This window comes from Ursus maritimus, unplaced genomic scaffold (assembly GCF_017311325.1).
Source record: "Ursus maritimus isolate PB19 unplaced genomic scaffold, ASM1731132v1 scaffold_3, whole genome shotgun sequence".
Classification (NCBI taxonomy): domain Eukaryota; kingdom Metazoa; phylum Chordata; class Mammalia; order Carnivora; family Ursidae; genus Ursus; species Ursus maritimus.
The window spans coordinates 61,507,672-61,528,561 of NW_024425563.1; the positions used below are offsets into that span (position 1 = coordinate 61,507,672).

The window sequence follows — 20,890 nt, forward strand, 5'->3', positions numbered from 1 at the left end:
AAATCCCATTTTTCACTAAATTTCCAAGTTATTCCAGCAACTAACAATACTAGTGGTTTGGTTTATTTCTTTACTGCCTCTTAGCTTCCTTGTTAGAGATTTATATGACCTCAAAAGAGAACTCCTTAGAATCAGAACAATAAGTTACTTTTAGTCACATGAATTATAGTTTTGTTGTCCTTAATGTACATACTCTTCTAGTGTTAATGCTAGCGGTCAGCATTTGACCACTAGCAATAGTAGAATCAGATCTTGAAGATACAGAGAAGAATTGGGAAACTTAAAAATCACTTAAGTATATAATCAACAAGACAGTATACTTAAAACTCATATATCAGCTTCCTAAAGTAATCTTTTAAAAAGTGAAAACTTTTGTATAAAGTAAGACATTTCAGTGTTTTCTCATTATCTTTCTCTTGTGTTCCTAATAAGTAATAGATGTTTGCCTATTTTTGAAAATAATTAATTTGACTACAATTTGTCAAAAACACAGTGTTTTATTTTTCTTTGAATTACTGATTGACTATTTTTGTTTTATTTATATTTACTCCTTTTCTTCCAAAAGTATTTTAATTTATAAGTATATTTAAAATCCCATAATTGGGATAATTTGAAACTGGGGACAACATGGAAGAAAAAAATAAGAATAGAGACACTAAATGAAACCAGGAATAAAGCAAAAAAACCTGCTTATCATAATGCTCTATTTATATACTTTTATTATTTTGCTATCTATTATGAAATATATAGCTGTAAATATAGTCCTCTTTGAGCATGTACTCTGTATTGAAAATATTCCATTATAAATTTGTTTCATGCCACACATATTTTGTAAAAATAAAGAATAGAATACCCTGGAAACTTATAATCAGCAATAAGCCTATTTACCTATATAAAGATGCAGAATTAGTCCTTAAATTAGTAATTTGAATTTCTACAAATTTCTTATAGAGCATGTTAGAAAATATGTATTTATTAATGGAGAGATTTTTATAAGGGGATAAGGTATAAGTATTATATTTTGTTCTAGTAGCACAATTACTATTATTAAATTTATACATCCTGACTTGAGAAGTTTTATTGAGGTCCAGTTTGGGAGAATTAATTTAGTTGTATAGTTCTTAGCAAAAACAGATTCCTGGAAGTTAAATAATACAGGTTGGTGACTGTTTAACCATTTTAGTAATGAAAAATTTAAAGATAATAAATTTCCTGGTTTTCTGGGTTACCAAAGAGGCCAAGTAATTTCCCTTTGCATTTTTCTAGGTGTCCTGAGAGCCTTCGACCTGAAACAGTGAGGCCCTGTCTACTTCCTTGTAGGAAGGACTGTATCCTGACGCCTTATAGTGACTGGACATCATGCCCCTCCTCATGTAAAGAAGGTATGAGCTACAGAGTTCTGAAGGCAACTCACCTAGAAAACACACTCACCAGGCAGGACCTCCAAGTTCTCCTGGCTGAGCAATGTTTGTGATTCTCACATGGGGCTGAGTAATCCTGGTTTGTCATGCATGCCATAAAATTCTCATTTCTTTCTAGAAAATGGCACCGCTTTATAGAACCAAACTAATGAGTTTTATGCCAAAAACTGATTTTAAGACTATATGATGTAGATCAATATGAATGGATTCTAGGCTTTATTATAGTAATAAGGTTTCCTTTAACATTAATTCTAAAAGAATGTATAGTCCCTCTGTATTTCAAGAAGAACGTACATCAATCTTATCAGTACTCACGGCTTCCAGCCCTCTTACTGGCAAGAAATAGATAGCCATGGGCCCAGACTGACCATAGATTCAATTATGCAGCCCCCAAGGCTGGGAATAAAGGAAAGAGAAAAATGGCCAGATTGTACCTCTTCCGACACGTACGTGCCATGAGGCATTTGCAAGATGACGATTTGTTCCCAGTTTGGTTTGGTTTTGCTTTTATTACTCGCAAAGACTCTTTCATATCATGGCAGACACTTTGATAATTCTTTACCCTCTAGGATGGGGTCCTTTCTCATTGCTGCTGAGAGAGATGTTAATATCCTCCAGGTGACTTATGCAATACCTGAGCAAATTTTCTCTCAGTGTCATGGACGACACTGTCTCCTCTTTTTTTTTTTTTTTTTTTACTCTCCCAGCAAATACAGATCATTTTTCTTAAATTTCTTAATTTCTTTTATGCTTTTATTTTATTTATACTTCCGGACTCTTACTAAAGAGATTCCATTAAGATTCAACCTCTAGGGGTGCCTGGGTGGCTCAGTTGGTTAAGCATCTGACTCTTGATTTCATCTCAGGTCATGATCTCAGGGTTTCTGAGCTCAAGCACCATGTCTGCACTCCTCACTCAGTGCAGAGTCTGCTTGAGATCCTCTCTCTCCCTTTCCCTCTGCCCTTTCCCCTGTTCACTCTCTCTCTCTCTCTCTAAACAATTGATATCATTAAAAAAGAGAGAGAAAGAAGAATCAACTTCTAGATTAACAACTATTTTAAATTGCCAAAAATCATTTAAGATACTACATGAGATCATAAATTTAATAATGGATTGTTTTTACAGTGTGATTATCATTTTATAGAGTTAAATCATGAGTTCCTTTTTATGCTTTCTAAAAAATTTTAGGTATCCTTGAAACATCAAATAAGATTAAACCATAAAGTAAGCAAGAATATAAAATTCTGATTTTAAAAGTCTTTTAAGACATCTAAACAGGTTTTGGTGCAAAAAGTTTTAAGCATTAACATTTTCAAAACAATGTTAATGACATTAAACTTAGTCATAAAGCAGTGTCACTGACAATTTTTCCGGATTTTCTTATTTTCTTAAAAACTAAATAGCATATGATATCATTTGATTTGGTCATAATCAGCAATAGAATTGTACTTTATCAGTCAATATTTGTGTGATAATTACTAGTTCTTCATCACTACAATAAAAAAGTTATTCATTACATGCAATTCATGTGCTTTCAAATTTAATTCTTAATGTTTTTATACTTAATCTTCATGTTAATATTAAGATAAGGCCATTTACGATAATTCCAAAATACATGCGGTTACACTTATAATCATGTAATTAATAAACTAACATAAACCTAACATTTTTAAGTGAAATTTTTGAAGGTGGGAAAAACCTTTGCCTTCCTCTTATATTAAATACTTCCTTTTACTGAGTAAAGTATTTTAAAAGTTGAACTGCTCTTAAGTATTTCAAGGAAATAAAGTTGAAAAAATAAAATATTCCATTAAGTTGATTCTAGGATAGTCACAAAAGTGAGGAATCGGCTAAATTTTTCTCAGCAAGTCTGGTTCGAACATCTGTCTTGGCCACTTAGCAGCCAGGCAACCTTATGCAAGATACTTAAGTTTGCCAAGCCTTGCTTATAACATCTATGAGTTGTTCTGTGGCACAAATGAGATAATATATGGTAACGTGCTCTATGCTTCGTGAACCATGGTCCAACTGACATAACATTGGTTAGCCTATTATTTATTTATTTGTTTGTTTGTTTATCCATCCATCCATCCATCCCGTATTTTCTTTTTGTTTAAGTTCCTGTAAGAAATAACCTCCATGCTGCATATGGTCAGTGTCTAGTGAATGTTTTAATTTGACTTACTAAATGTAGTCTTTTCTTAGAAGTTTGTGTATCAGTGTGAGAAAAGTATTTAGATCATGATGAAGAAAAAAATGTGATTATTATTTGTTAAGTATATGTTGATATGTTTACAGATAATTGTTTTTAAATGCTCATCATGTCATTAAGCATTATATGTATTATTTTAAGCAATTATTCATCTTCTTCTTTCTACAAAGATTTCTCAAATAAATTTAATATACCAAGCACAGTTTTAAATATAAAGGATATAGCGGTAAGCAAGGAAATCAATGCTCCTTGCTTTCAGGAAGCTTACAGTCTGGTGGTAGGAGACAGACCAGGCATTTAATGATTGTTCTAATCTCTCAATGAGTAGGAAGGATCAAGGCACGGGTGCAGGGGGTTTGATGAAAGAAAAGATGTGACATCATTTTGGAGAATGCAAAAGCAGACAAGCTAATAACATATAGAATTTCTAAGCACCACGGAGTGCCCACTTCGTTATGTCTTTAAAAAAGGATTGCTCAACACAGTTGGTCATTGTTTCTCTAGCCATGTTCAGCTGCCTGAGTGCAGGAAACATGTAACAAAATAATTGGTTTTGATTAGAGTTGGGGCTTTTCCAGGAGAGTACAAGGAAAAAAAGAGAGGAACAGGGAATCCAGGGTGCTTTCAAGGGAATCCTCATTGTAACAATGGAGTATGGAATCTCAGTTGGGTTGGGATGGAAGTGAGGTCATGAAGGGAATGATAGATAATGAAAAAGTAATAAGGAAAGTGGACTGGCAGTCTCAGCTGAGTTTGAAGAATTTTAGTAAGATGAGAACTGAAGCTGTTGAACTGGAAGGTTAGGAGGAATGACGGGAAAGTAAGATGTTTTAATATGAGAGTGTGCAAGTACTAATGATAATAGCATCAGAGGATGAACGGAAAGTGCTAGTGATTGATTGAAATGGAGGAGAAGGTCATTGAAGATGAGGAGGTACCGTAATTCAGAGCCCAGCACCTTGCATGGAATAACCATGTGGTTGCCAAAGCCAGCAGAGTGGTGGCAGGGGTAGGAAGAGCAAGGATTACAAGTGAGGGACGTTCTAAAGTTGTTAATTAATGAAATGTTGGTAGCTGGCTCTGACAAGGTGCATAGCTGATGGAATGTTGACGACAGAGGGGTTGGAGATTTTTTTAAGATAAAAGAAGAAAAGTCTAGGAAATGGCTAGAATCAACTTCCACTGGCAAAAAATACAAAGGAAACTTTCCGAGGAGAGCTAGAAGGCGAGAGACCATGTGTTCTAATGGGCGTTAAGGTAGAAGGATTGGAGGATGGAATAAAATGAGAAATTGAGAATCGGGTCATGCACGTAGGGGGCGCTGTGAGTCCAGATGTTGGAAGACTTGTGCGCGTGCTCAGGAGAGGGCGGTGGCAGCGGGGCTTGTGGTGAGTGACAGACATGTGAGATACAGAATGAGTTTAGTTGGGCTGGTCTCTTGAAGGATTTAGTAACTGCTGTGACTTGAAATGCACAGTACCACTAGGATACTGTTCTCTCCCCTGCAGCTCCTGGGTGGTGGTGGCCAAGGAGGGCAAGAACACCAGCTCAGAAACTGCTGTCCTGTGACAGGAAGCTCTCGGAGAGGCAGGGCTGTGTTTGGTTGAGCACAGGTCATCTCAGCAGGAGCAGGAGACCAGCCTGCTTGTTCTATTTGGAAGCTCTGTATTGAGTCTCATGTAACAAAAGGCTTTCAGAAACCCGAAACCTAGGCACTCAGACTTAAAAAGAATAACTCTAATTGTGTATTGAGGAAATAAAGCCTAGGGGGTGGGAGAGGGGGTTGCTCTTGGACAACAGTGCCAAGATGCATTGTGCGCCTGGAGAAGCTTGTTCTGTTTTTGCCTGTAGACTCTGCTTTAACTGATAATAACGATACAATGGTGTTATAGAAAACTAGCCTATTGTTGTAAGGGAAAAAAAGCAATGACATGTGGTTAGGGTGTTTTTCTTTTTCCATTATTTGGTATGAAATGCGAATAATCCAAGCTTCATTGAAATAACACTGACTTCCGCACACAATTAGAAATAGTAAATGGGGTTCTATGTTCAAGGATAGATAATAGCAATAGAAAATCAACTCAAGGGTAGGGTGTTTTTTTAGTTCTGCAGGTAAAGTCTAAATCTTATTAGAGTTTTAAACTTATGAAAATGTGGAGCCACCTCCCTTTAAAAATCCCTTTAAAGAGGTAAAATTACACTGTAGTATTGCAGAAGATGGAGTAGGATAGCTTAGCATGCCAGGAAGAATAAAAAGAATTATTTGAAATGTTATTCAGCCCTCTCTCAAGGTATGTCTTGAAAAATCAATGCTGATAAAGATCAGTATTGAGTAGAGAGTAGTTTTAATCCCCAAACCAATACACTTGTTAACTTTTTCCAAATTTTTACACAGGATTTTTCTAAAAAAAAAAAAAAAATAGGGAACATTTATGCATATAAATTACTTGTACCTATGATATTAAGAATATCAATACTTTTGATTAAATAATACATTTCACTGTTCAAATTCTGTTCACTCCTTTTTTCTAACTGCATTCTTGACTTGAGAGCTAGAAGGGGTATTGCAGAGGACATCTATTCTACCTTGATGCCCTGAAGCAATATGGCACTAGAGTTACCCCCAAAGATATGAAAACTACTTCTACATTTTGCTTCTTGCATGAAATATTCCCCTTTCAATTTCCTAGCACTCTGCTGCTCCAGCCTGCCATCCTTCCCCCATCTAGCTTAACAAATCTTGGTTTTGCCTGCCCTTTAAATCCTCCCATCAAGTAAATGCTCTGGTGAAATTTATCTTGAATGTCTTAAGATAATCTGTAAAATGCTGTAACTACGTGAGAGATTGCATACCCTCTGAGTCTGTGTGCCTCATTATCACATAATTGTTTTCTGAATATCTAATCCCTTTTTTCTATTTCTATCCTAGATAGATATTTTCAAGTATAAACCCTACAGGAATATTTCTTTATATTCCCCATGTTTATTATTTCCAATGAACAAAACGATCCCTTATTTTTTATTAATTCTCAGTGCATAGACTTCGTACCCCTGTGCTTCCTGCTATAAGGAAGTGGATAGAAAGAAGTAGAAGATGCTAGCTAACAGTCCAGTTGAGAAGTGAAATAAATGTGTTTGCTCATTTAGCAAATATTTATTAAATCCTTACCATGTGTGACTGGCGTTCTAGCTACTAAGACATAAAGATAAATGGAAACTATGCATGTCTGTCAACCACAAACAATAAATTGGGTGAAGACGCGTACAAGAAACTATGAAGGTTGTAAAATTCCAAGTTTGCCAGCTCAAGTTATTAGTGAGAAATCTTCCACTTTACTTTTAAAATAAGTGCCGTATGGGCCATCCCTTTGCATTCTGATCTGAGGGCACTGTGACCTGGCGGAGCTCCACAGTGCTGTTTCATGAGTATACAGGTAATTTCCTAACTGAGATCTGAGCGTCAACGCACCTCCCAGTGGATAGAAACGTGGACAGGACACTTCCTGTGTAACCCCATTAAACTTCCTCTGTAGGTGTTACAGCTTTGGAAGGTGCTGCTTTCATCAGCTCCCAGCCTCTGTTCTGTGGGCTGCACGAGGTCAAGGTATTTGAACTTTTTTTAAGAGTAAGCGATTGCCACTGTGGAATCAATTATGGAAGTGAAAAGAGTTATCGTGATCTTATATATCAAATACAAGCTTGTGGACGTCATGATGAAAAGGCACTAGAATGTTTCAGAGTTGTACCTGAGGTGAAATTTTTGCTTTCAAGTCAAAAAATGAAGTCGGACTGAAACACTACCTACTGCTTCTCAAAGCTGAACAGCACTGCCTGTGTCCCATGCGATAGTGATGAGGAGCTTTAGTGTGTAAGGTGCCACTGAGCTCATTGGTTGAACTCATTGTCTCCTCCAAGTTCCAGATCCCTGGGTCTCAATTCCGTGTCTATTGTCTACCTGCAGGTGGAGAAGGGTTTGTGAGTTCCTCACTCTGAGAATCTTGACCATCCCGGAAACAAAGACCTGCTCCTCCATGTTCTTTCCTTCTTTTCCCTGTTAAACAAACACCTGCCTCCTTCCCCCAATGCTAAACAAATCATAAGAATGAATATGTAGTTTGTATACTCTTGTAAAAAGATGAAAGATCATAACATTTAAAAAAAGAAGAGTAGTAGAAAGTGTAAAAGAAGGTTGGAGTCAGGTAGTACATGGAGTTGGGGAGAGGAAGAGAAAGATTACACTATAAAGTCAAAGTTAAGGTAAACTCCTGCAATTGAGAAGAAAATTAGCCCTGAGATTCTAGTGAACAAAGCAAAACATAGAAGCCTGTAAGAGTCTTAACAGATTGTCAAGGGAAACAAAATTTTCCTAGCTCTAAATTATTAGAGGAATTTATCACCTGGGTCTTAAAATAGGGGCCACTGGAATAACATAACAGATAGAGGCAACGTTAGCAATTTTATTAGAATTTTCTTTGATCTTTCCTAGATAAATGATATTTAATATGTAGAGGTTGCAACTGACATTCAAACTGCTATTGTAACAATTTAAAAAGAAAAAAGTCTTTGACAATATTTTCAGATGCTTTAATTCTCTGCTACCCACTACCTCCAGCCCCTAATTCCCTACTTTATTACCTGTCGTATTCTAATTATTCACTGAATTAGTAATACAATCACTAACAGTACGGGTTTCCCCCACAATGGGAATAATCCTAAAAAGTTACATGTGAACCCTAGAATCTTAAACTGGGATAAGATATACAAGGTTATCTATTCCAGTAGATGGCAAACGTGGCTCTTCATTCACAATTCTCTGCCAAGCTTTGCAAAAATCAGATTCCCAAATCCAGCTCCCAAGATTCTGACTTAGTAGTTCTGGGTATAGGCCGAGAAATCTGTTTTTGTTGTTATTTTCAGTTTTTTGAAAGAAATTCTCCTACATAGTCAGACATTTAGGAATCCTTAATCTGATTCTTTCTCTGCTCTAGTCCAGAAATCTTCAATCCACATTGCTGGGAGTCATTTGCCCAGACCATGTTGGGGAATATCCCGACTTCATGAGGAAAGATGTTTCTGATTAGAAAGTTCTAATTGTCAAATCACATTTTTCTACTAACACAGTAACTTTAGGAAAGTTTCTTTTAATTTTTTATTAAACATCCATTGTTAGGGACTGCTAACCCTTCTAAATTTCTCTGTTCTTATATCTGTATATCAAATATTTAATGATCTTGCAAAAACTAGAAATGCATCAGAGGAATTCTAATGTAAGTAAAATTGTGCCATGTGGTCATTTGTCTTTACTTAAAGTCTATATATTGTAAATTGGAATATCTTTTATTAAAGTTGGCAAGTCTTACATACATTGTCTCTTTCAAATACTAAAATATTTGGATATCTTTAGATGAATAATACTGTCAAGTTGGTATCTTCATTGAAGGTAAATCTTAATTATTTCCACTGGATTTTTTAAACATAATTTGGAGTTATTTACTTACAGTAATTGCTGCTGTGAATGCTTCTGTAAGAATTCTGCCTCTAAGAAACCACTTTCATTTCACTGCTTACAGCCCTGATGTTTAGAATGTGACCTGAATTGAAGATCTTAAACTGTTTAATATGAATAATAAATGACTAGAATAATTTATGAGGTATGCATTTCAAATTAAGTGAATAACAAAGAAATAAAATTTCACATTAAAACACTGAATATAGTCTCCTAAGAAAGATTCATTAGAACTGTATGAGTCCCATGTGGTAAACAGGACTAGTGAAATGACATAAAAATAAACTTAAGGTAGAGGAAAATAAATTAATTAGACCTGTCATATTTCTCAAGGGGAAAGAAATATACAAAAGAGCCATTACTTTGTATCTGCACATTAGCAAGCCTAGTTGACTATGGAACTGTTTTCTCTGTTCTTCACGTTTTTGAATGTAAATTGATCGGGCTCTCCATATAAGGGTCTGGAGAATTTAGAAAATGATTAGACTAGATGAGGCCTCTCGTTCAGGGATGTCAGAGCACATATAGCTGGAAGCAATGTAATTTCTTCACACAGGCTGGTATTTGGAGATGGTATTATCAGTGCAGGGTACAGCAGTTAAACAGCTGCCTCCTTCCAGGGGACTCCGGAGTCAGAAAGCAGTCTCGGCACCGGGTCATCATCCAGCTGCCAGCCAACGGAGGCAGGGACTGCACGGACCCGCTCTATGAGGAGAAAGTCTGTGAGGCCCCTCAAGTGTGCCAGAGCTACAGGTAACGGGGTTACAGAAAAACCGTTGTAAGCAATGCACTGAGCAAATACGTTTTCTTTCCGACGATGAGAAAAGAGAGCCAACGACCATCCCGCGGGCTCGGTGGTGTTGGCACTGGTTATGGCTGTGTGTGCCATCTCTTGCCTCTTTAGGGGAGCTGTCCTGCTACCGAAATTATCTCCAGGGGGACAAATACTTGTGTAAATTTCGAAACTGTATCACTAGCTCCAGGGATTGGGGGACATGTCTTATGGTGATATAAGCTATAAGGATTTCAGAGAAATGGTAATAATTATGAAACACATAAGCAGTTCTTCTCCTGGTAGAGGAATAGCCTATGCATTCCTGTTCCTCGTAAATGCTGGCATTCTGGTTCACAAAATGACATCTTTATTTCAGTGATGCTCATCAGAGGCCCGTGCTGTTCGTTTGTGGCCACCTCAAGGAAAATTCAGGTTATTTAAGCTATATATCACCATCTTGATAATTATTAGGGAACTTTTTTCTCGTAACTTTTAAAAGAAAGCACCTAATTGAAACTTGATGTGGTACGTAATTGCAGTCTGATGACAGATGATGTATTACGGCATTAACTGATGGAACATGTGATCACAAAATGGCTTAAGATGCATCTGATGGCAAATTTGCCATCTTATTTTCTCTGTATTTAATTCTGATATGACAAACAGTAGAAATGTATGTTTACTCTGAACACTGACTGACGACTGTCAGCCCCAAACTTATTTATTTGGGAGATTTGTTTTTGTAAAATGTATTGTAATTGCAGTTTCGGAGTTACCCCTACAATGCTAACCAAAAGATACCATACAGAAGCCTCATGACTCGAATACAGTTTCATACCTTGAATATAAAACAAACATATGTTATTGAAATGGAATGCATCACTTCTAGTGCTATCTGCTACATCCGATGGCGGTCCTAATTAAAAAAAAAAGTGACAAGTATCACCTATACTTCAATTAAAAAAAAAAAAAGGCTGAATGAATCTATAGAATTCGTTTCTATAGAAATTGACAATGATGAACTCTTGTCTCCGTGGCCATGGAAAGTCCTTGTATATTTAATGCTGCTTTCTACAACTTCTTGATAGAGATCTAAGTTACATTTACATAGGACTGAGCATTGTGAAATAAATTCCCACGTGCAGTGGTCAAAGTCGTGTTTCCACGCCACCGTCTCTCCGTGGCTTGGCGGGCATTTCGCCTCCTCCCTATGAGCTTCTGCTGTTTCCCTGCAGGTGGAAGACTCACAAATGGCGCCGGTGCCAGTTAGTCCCGTGGAGCGTGCGGCAGGCCAGCCCCGGAGCGCAGGAAGGCTGCGGGCCCGGACGCCAGGCGAGAGGTGGGAAGCTCCGTTCCACACTTGATTCGCTCTTCCTTTCTCCAGCGTCACTCCCTTAGCCGCTAGCTTGATGAGTTCGTCGCTCGGATGCCATGCTTGGGGAACACAGCGGCAGACGTCGATCTGCTTCCGCCTGTTCCACCTAACAGGGCGACATGGAGACCCATCCTTTTCAATTGTGTCCTTTGTTCTTTGACAGGAGCCTAGAACTCCTCTGGTTGAATTTTTCCCTCATTCATATTTAGAAGATAATCAAAGCAAGTTCTTGAGAAGGTTATGACTGTATGGTACCCTGCAGCTTGTTTGGGATTTTTTGGTTAGTTTTTGGAGGGTGGCCTTCCATAGTGGTTTGCTTGTCACCCTCATAGTCAATAAGATCCTTATAGCTTTGCCCATCCATATGAACTAGGTATGTGCATGCATGTAATGTACTATAATTGGTTAACTTTCCAGAAATTCTCAGCAGTGACATTCCTAATGTTGCCATGGCTGTACCCAATCCTGTCCATATTCAGTACTGATTCTCAAATGGCAGATTTATTTACTCAAAACCTGCCATATGTGGACTGCAATCTGTCTGCTCTACTAGAGAACATGGAATCTTGCAGAAATGAGTGACAGAAACGTTTCCAACATTTACTGGGTAGTGTGGTTATTTACTAGATACTGTGGTTAATACATTCCAAGCTTTGGAGCATGTTGTTGATACTTGTGGCAAGTTCAGCCTTTAGAGAACATGATTGCTTTTACTTCTATTGACTTTGAGCATGTAGTTCCTACTGCATACTTAAAATGTAGCTGAACATGTAATGAAATACACAGCCACCTTTTTTTTTAATTAGTAAAAACGTATTTTGCCCCCTCATTTGTAGTTATGTACGTGGTGATGATGCAGAAGTCTGAACATACAGAATTCCAGTCTTTGTTGATTTTGATCCTTGACAGTGAAAAGGTTGCTTTTTTAACTTGAGAAAAATAGCTTCTTTTTGGTAAACATCTTCTATTTTTATCATCGTCCTTTTAGAAATCTTTATTTGAAAACCTAAGTTTTAGTTTATAAATAATAGTAACTACCTAGTGATTTTTAGAATTTTATTTCATATGCTTAATTTTCCTTATTTATCCTCCCATCAGCTATGGTGAAAACATCACTATCTCCTGTTACAGTTAGAGAGACTCAGGTACTTAGAATTGCAAGTCATTCTCCCCATTTCAAACCATTCATTGAGAAATTTAGTGATACAGGAGCTTCTCGTTCTACCTTGCTCATTCCTCTTGAGTCAGGCATACAGTTGCATGCAACTCGGGCCCTGTGTAGAGTTTATAATGAAATAGGCTTGAGTTTGGGAATCAGGAAACATGAGTTTTAGTCTAGTTCTTTCACTAACACAGGGTGAGCCTTGCTCATCCCTTCACTTTCCTGGGTCTCAGTTAATTTAAATGAAAAAAAAAAAAGAGGGTTGGACCAAATGATCTTTCAGAATTTTTCCAATTTTCATATTCTGCAATCTATGCACAGATAATGCCCAGGGATCAAAGTGTGAAATGAAGTTAGGTAAAGCAGATGAAAGCCACATCTTTATAGAATAGCATGGGAGGAAACCTGAGATATGGTAAAACAACAAAAGTGTGAAACAGCTTCAGTTCCAAATTATTCCTTAACCACTGCACAACTGTGGTTCATTCATGTCTTCCCTCGGAGGCTGAGAACATAATGATCCCCACAGTGCTTTGTACATATTAAGTCTACCTTCAGTGTTAATTCCTTCTGCCTTCCTGTTAGATCATGGCCCCAGGGAATGTGCATAGAGGTCGTAGTAGGTGTAAAAGCAACAATATTAACACGGGCCTTTTGGTTTTCGACATGCAATCTGCATAAAAACTGTTCTTTCTGTGATTACTGGCAACTGTCTCATTTCCAACTGAAAACCTCTGTTCATCCCTCCTCCTGGGCGTCTGCTTCATAGTATCTGATACTCTGACCCACTGCCAGCATGAAAGGGGGAGCTTCCTCTAGCTTCCTCAGCGCTACTTTCTCCTGCCTTTCTCACTGTTCCATTCTTGGTTTCCTGTTACTGGTGCCTCTTCCTCTGCCTGTACTTAAATAATGTTTTCTCATCTTGGCATATCGATCTCTTCTATTCTCAGGATATCTGGGGAAAAAAAGTTGCATTATAACCAATCATTTCTGCATAAATACAGAATACATTCAGAAGAACCCCTTTGACTTCCATATGAAGATAGCCTTTTTCTTTGTTGCCTTGGGAGATTAAAGATGCTTTTTCTTAGAGCCTATATTCTTACAGAAACATGAAATGAGGAAAATTAAGAGTACAGAAATATCTTTGCTAGTGGCAAAAAGGCAGAATTTTCTTCCTTTGATGGTCATGGCTGTTTTCAGAACTCTGCATGATTGACCTGTCAGGTTCTTGCTATTTTCATCTTTGTTCTTATCTGATCAGAGACTAAAATGCCAACTCATACTGGGTTTTGTTGGTTTTTTTTTTATGATTGAAATAATTATATGGTAAGGATTAAGATCAATCCGCAAAGACTACAGAGAAGCTACCCCCTGTTTTCTCTCATATGTCAGACTTTCTCGTTCCAGTCACTCATTCAACTGTGATTGAATTCAGAATACTGTGTAGAAAGAGCCATGAATGTCAGCAAAGGAGGCCTATGTTCAGGGAGCTTACATTCAGTTAGGGAAACGAGATCACCGGTAACGTAACCCAACCAGTAGGAGTTAAAGACTGAAACTGATCCATTGCAAAAGCGATCATTAGAAGCTAAAGCACTGACAAAAGACCTAAAGGATGGGCTGGGACTTTGCTTGTACCATAATATTAGAATTAAATAGAAAGTTGAGAAAATAAGATCAATTATACAAGCTCAGTATTTGGGGAAAGAAAAACAAAAACATTAAAAGTGTTCACAGAAAATTGGGTAGGTTGAAGCCCCAGAGATGGGAGCTAGAGCCTGGGGTGATTTTGTGGAAGGCTATAAATGTCAGGATCAGTATTTTAGGCCTCGTTCAATAAGTGGTGGGAACGAGGACCTAGTGAAAGCACTGTTTTATCTGTCAGCATGTACAGAATAAACTAGAATGATAGACGTGTGGGTCTGGATGCCAGCTAGCACAGGGTTGTAGCAATATGAGGCTGAAGTAACAGGGGCTCAGACTGGAACCACAGTAGGGGGAATGGGCAAAAATAAGTGGATTTTCAACATGCAGTAAAGGAAAATAACTTTAAGACTTAGTGGCAAACTATAGAAGCAGAGATAGAAATAAGTGACTCAAAGATGATCATATGGTTCTTTAACTCCAATAGTTTTCAGCTTGAGAGTAGTTGTAATATTGGTGCATTAGAGATGATGGCAGGGGAGCCAACTGGAAATATCCAGGTATGCATTGAAATGTAGGAATGTCACTCTAGAGATAGCTTTGGACAGCAGATAGAAATTGGGTAGCGTTTCTGTGAAAGGATTTGATGAAGCCGTAGGAGAAGCTCAGATCTCTACAATATATTGTACAGGAGAGAGGTGGTTATTGTGTTTTCCCATTAATAGGTTTCTTTTTTCTCTGATCTGTTCGCATTTGTATACTCTTTAAGCATTCCTTTTTACCTAAAGAACTTTAATGACATTAGCTTTAAATCACTACTCCCTTGCTTGGGTCGGAAATGACACCATGTGAGCTAATCTGTGGGATTGCTAACTTTACCATTCTCTGATTCTAAGATAAAAATGCTTATCGCATGGCTTTTGTCAAACTCTTGGTCTAGACCAGCTGTCAGCAAACAGTGGTCTGTGCACCCAGTCTAACCCGCAGCCTGAGGATTTTTTTGTTTGTTTTTGTTGTTGTTCTACTTTTTTGCATCTAAAGGTTTATTGGAACACAAGTGCGCCCATTTCTTTCCCTATGGCCTATGGCTGCTACCATGATAATGAGGCCAAGTTGAGCAGGTTGTGACAGAAACCATATGACCCACAGAGCAAAAAATATTTACTATCTAGTGCTTTACAGAAAAAGTTTGCTGAACCCCCGATCTAAACTCTGAAGCCAGATAATCAAGAATAGAGTCACAACTTCTAGTAGTACTAAGTAGTCATTACTCAGTAGGATCAGCGAACCCCTGAAGTTTATCTGGTCACTTGGGAAGACATCTTTCCATTCAATTCAACATTAAAGGAACGATTTTAGGTATAAGAGCAGTGGGCTTTAAACACTGTCACAGTAGTAGAATATGCACCTTTAGGATGAAACAGTGTGAGAAATGAAACTTTGACTCTCAAACTTTATCAGTAGATTTTTTAAAGAAGAGTGAAAGGTGAAAGCAGATAATACCTGGGCTATTGAAGACAAGCGAGAAAACCCTCCTAATCCCCCTGTCTAGAAGCTGATAAATCATACCCAAGAACTGGACAGTAAGAGTTCATTTACTAAGTATGCGTAGAAAGGACAGAATGTGTGTGTCTCATACAGTATGCAGCACTCAGCAGAATACTTACAAGGCCACCTATTATGATTCAGAGTGGCTCAAATGACTTGAACCTTGCACAGTAGTAGAGCAATAGACCTCTAAATTCTCTTTAACCAGCTTACCAGCCAGCCATCCTAAGTCTCCTCTTTTCCAGTCACCTACACCTACTTTTAGCCAACGGTTAACAATAAAATGGCCATTACGGACAGACTTTCATATTTGCTATTAATAGCATAATTGTTCCAATCGTAAGAATTGTCTGTGTTGATACACTGCAAAGGATTTGGGAAGCAATTATGGTCCCAGAGTCTCTTTAACTAACAAGTGACTGTAACTGCTTACCATCCCCGCATCGACACTCACTATAAAGCAAATGAGTGAGAATCAGCCTTACCCAGAAATGGGTTAAAATGACACGAATGGAAGAATATAGGGAGATTCTACTCCAATCAAGTAAATGCAGTCTTGACCAAGTCTACGTTCTCTATATTTCAGAACTATGTGAAAATGCTTTCAGAAGTATTACATCAGAGCATAAAGAGCTTTAAAAGAAAATTGATATGCTCTGAAACTTTGGAACATGTTTATTTATGACCCAATCCCATTGCAGTTTAAAGGAAAAGTAAAATAATGGTGAAGGAAAATTTTGTATCAAGCATTCCCAGAATCACAGTCTTCTCTAAATTGAATTAGCTACTCTGCTATAAAACAGGATATTTTCCTTAAGTTTATCAAGTGTATCAATAAAAGCATTAGAAATCCTCTATAAAATAAGTGCTTAAAACTTGGTGCTGATAGCTGTATCAGTCTTCTTAGGCTGCTATCGCAAAACTCTATAGACTGGGTAGCTTAAGCAGAGAAATTTATATCTCACAGTCTGGAGGCTGGAAAAGTTCAGATCAGGCTGCTGGCTAATTCCGCTTCTGGTAAGATCTCTCTTTCTGACTTGCAGATGATTGCTTTTTAGCTATGTCCTCACATGGTAGAAAGAGGGAGAGAGTAAGCTCTCTGGTCTCTCCTTCTGAGGGCACTAACCTCATCGTGAGGACCCCACCCTCATGACCTCATCTCTGCCTGATTACCTCCCGAACACTACATCTCCAAATGTGAGCACATTGGGGGTTCAGACCTGAATTTCCAGGGACACAGTTCAGTCCATAGCAATAAAGAAAGGCCAGTGTCTTGGGGGAAAAAATTCCTTTCCACTGTACACAGCAGTAAGTTTGTGGATACTAGCTCTCTCAGAAAGCTGTGGGAACAGGTTAAGTCCAGTCCCTAAAAGCCAGTTCAAACTGCTGAATATCATTCAGTACAATGCATTCTTTCATAAAACAAATATTTGTTGAATACATGCTACATGTTGCCTAGATGGTGGTGGGCCCAGACTGTCAAGAGAATAAAAGTATATAATAAATTGTTTTCACTTATTTCTTATGGTAGGTAATATTCTATGGGTATACATGATTCAGGTTTTAAGCATATTAGTAATACCTTAGTAATGTGTATACAGAAGAACCACTAAAGAATTAAGAAAAGATAAAAAGAGGTAACCACCAATAGGGCATAGTGACAGAGGAAATGACATTTAAACCTAGGATGATGAAAGCAAAAAGGCACAAAATAAAATCTGTATGTGTGGGGAACAGTGAATTGAGGAGTTTGCCTGTAGTCCCTGTCAGTGAGTTGGAGGCAAAGGGACACACTCAGGAGGATTTGAATACTAGAAGGGCAAGAGAGGAGGAGAGAGAGAAGGAATATTGTTGCAATAGGAAATTAGACACAATGAAGAATTTTAGCAAGGCTTTGGATATTGAGAATGGTATGGTCCAAGAAATTTTATTCTAAAGGTATAAGAAATGAGAGATATTTTAAAGAAGAATGTGAGCAGATTTGGCAACTTTCAAACTGGAATCATTCTTAAATGTTATAGGGAAATTTTAGAGGGCCTTTAAAATAGACACCTTTCCTATAATATTGTCAATAAATAAATGGAAATAACATGAAATTACATTCACATTCTATTTCTAGGTGAATAGACAGCTTATATTTATTTGTTTCATACTACTTGAGTCACTTGTGTATAAACTTTAAATAGAATGGTAATTTCTACTGTCTTTTCTCTCTGCTCACATGTCTACAGTTTGGATGGTGCTTAGAAGGCTAACTTATAGCATATGAGTCAATGATTATATCATTGAAACTTGGCCATATAGCTGCAGCTAGACTTACCGTTAGAGTTGTAGTCAAAACTAAATACATGGCTCATAATAATGACAGTTTTGAATAATTTAATTATTTTTTTCTCTGTGTCTGCCCTGAGGGGCAATGTCAATCACTGCTACTTAAAATGTATATGTATTATTCCAGTGTTTATTACCTTATGACACATTTATACCATGAGTATGATGTAAACGTATCATAGGTGAGATGCTGAGTTTCATAAAATAACTTCAGATTTGCTCTTGTTCAAACTCTTTGTTGATCTTCATGCTGTCTCCTGCCAAGTGTACTTCCTGCAAATTAGATGGGTGTATGGTTAATAATTCTTAGGGTTGACCTGTCACCAAGATCTGACATCAGTCTCTTTATGTGGAAGCCAGTATGATTCAGATGCATTCTCAAATAGATCGCAAAAAAGAGAAAAAAAAAAAAAAACCCTTTGATAACATGCTATAACATATGGCAGGGACCCTCCTGGTCCCAAAAGTACTCATCCTACATCATCTGTTGGTTTAAAAGTTTATAAAGGAAAGTCTTGGGGGGAAAAGGAAGTTCTAATTCTCCCTCTACGAGAATTAAATCTAAATGATGTGAAATGTAAGTATTTAACTATAATTTATGCAGTTATATTTTTGTGAGCAAATATGTTTAAATCTTGTGCTTAAAATTAAGTGGCTTAAGCTCTATTGATACCCTTGGCATCATTCCTTTACTTAAACTCTGGCCCACTTTGTTCTTTTTAAAATATTGCATTTTAGAAGCGGTGTCAAGGTTAGGCCCAGAATATCTAGGTTAATTTATCTCAGTAATTCACATGAATGTGTTGATTTTCAGAGATTATTATGCAATGAAAAGAAAAAGAATGAAAGTGGATCAAAAATGAGGTAGGAAAGAGCCATGCTCAACGTAACTCAAAGAGCAAAGGAACTTGCTTTAAAGAAATTTTGCAGAGACATGATTGTAAAACACTTTTTGGCTAATATACATATTAGTTACCACTAATAATTTTACAAATTTACAATGCTACTTTTTAGTTACAAAGCTATTTTTTTAAAAACTTCTAGAATTATTTCTTAATTTAAATGGTTTGCTCTTATTTCCTGTGAATATGAGCATCCTAGTTGATGTGGAGAGTTTGGTTTTGTTTTATATCTCTGTGAGGGCCCTGTCATAACATTATTATTAGCATGTGCTGTTTTTGAAATAGCTCGTAAAATAAGCTTGACACCGTGCTCTGTATAGGGTCGTTCCTCGGTGTGGCGTTTGTTGTGATGTGGTTAGTTAGCCCTTCTCTGTCCCTCATCTGAGCTACTCCACTGGGAGCTGATTATTACTCCCTAGTAAGTCCTCATTCAAGACTTTGACATATATTCACATTTATTATTAGCCTCAGTGAGATTGGGGAATCGTTGGTAACTATTTAGGATCAATAAAAAGAAAAATGCATTTCTTTCCATTCTGCTAGAGTTATCCTCACAAGTTGTAATTAGAAAGTAGTTTCGGAAACTTGTCAGTGAAAATCTCTTCTACACAGAGAAAGCCCGGGATCATTACATCTACCCAGTAAACAACTGGAGCCCTCTTGCATTATTTATGGGTTGGGTCTTATTTCTAAGCACAATTAGGTCTCTTGGTAACTAGCTTTCACTCACATTAAGCTTTTTCTTTTTCATTTCTACATGATTCGTTCTCACTTTTGCCATTTTTTTCATTAACACTATAGGAAAAAATCGCTCCTCTAAGCATTCAGTCCATTGAACACATACCCAGACGCTGTTGCTCTGAGGTAAACCATGTTAATTTTACTCAACTTAATAAATAATGTCTCAGAGCTCCTTGAACTCTTTGTTTACATATAATCCAGCAGCTTTCACTGCACTGGGGCATTGATCTTCTTCTGTTTCCTGTAATGGACTTCTGTGTGCACATTTTAGATCTAGTCATTTATTTTCACTGATTATTCAAACTCAGTGACATGGTCTTGCATGCTGAAGGGTAATCTGCAGACCGAGAGAACTCTGTCTTTTGTGCATCCTGAATAATAAGGGAGTTTCATTCCTCTTCAAGAAAATGAAGATGAGCAACTGCATTTGGAATTCTATTAGATTTACTTCAGGGCTGCGTCGGTAACGTTCCATTTGCATAGTCATATATGCATAACACAGATATCCGTGTCCTTCTAGCTCAAACCAATGTTATCTATTCCCTTTCATTCCAGGAACCTTGATTATTCTTCTCTTTAGAACATAGCTCAAAATTCAACCTACATGAAAACATTTTAAAATTGACTTTACTTATTCAACTGAGTAATTTTTTTATTTAAATTTATGGGAAGTTTCAAAGAGACACAGAAATAGAAAGACTAATAAATATAATGAGCACTGGTAGTGTGGACTTCATTCCCTCAGCTTCAGCAGTCTTTAGCATGTTGCCATTCTTGGTCATCTGCCACTCCTCACACACTTAGAAAGATTTTGCTGGAATATTTTAAAGCAACTCCCAGATAAGATGTATATTGTCCATAAATACTTTATTTTTTTAAAATGTAACAGTAGTATTAGTACAGTAGTATTACTATAACACTAAACAAATCTAACAATAATTCTTTAATATCATCTATATTCATACCATGTCTAATTTCCCCCCATTGTCTCAAAAATGCCCACAATTTGTTCAAAGCAGGGTTCATAAAGGTCTTCACATTGCATTTGGTTAGAATATTTGTTGAGTCACTTTTAATCTAACAATTCTATAGCTCCCTTTCCCAGAGCATTTATTTGTTGAAGACACTCACTCTCTTACTTACCTTTCCATCATTCCCTCAGTGTTAATGGGCTGAGCGTGCCTCACCTAATTCAGATGTAACCCACAAGGCAGCCACATGGATGTCTCCCAGGCTTTGAGCCTGCTGGAAGTAGTCCATCCATGACAC

General features: G+C 37.2%; 1 protein-coding gene across 1 annotated transcript in view; it reads left to right on the forward strand.

Annotated features, from left to right (window-relative positions):
- Nucleotides 1–20,890, forward strand: part of THSD7A (thrombospondin type 1 domain containing 7A) — a 435,785-nt gene that overhangs the window by 348,585 nt on the left and 66,310 nt on the right. The window contains exons 9-11 of the mRNA XM_008686526.2: nt 1,267–1,382; nt 9,761–9,893; nt 11,151–11,254. Of these exons, the coding sequence (XP_008684748.2) occupies nt 1,267–1,382; nt 9,761–9,893; nt 11,151–11,254 (353 nt within the window). The remainder of the gene's footprint in view (nt 1–1,266; nt 1,383–9,760; nt 9,894–11,150; nt 11,255–20,890) is intronic.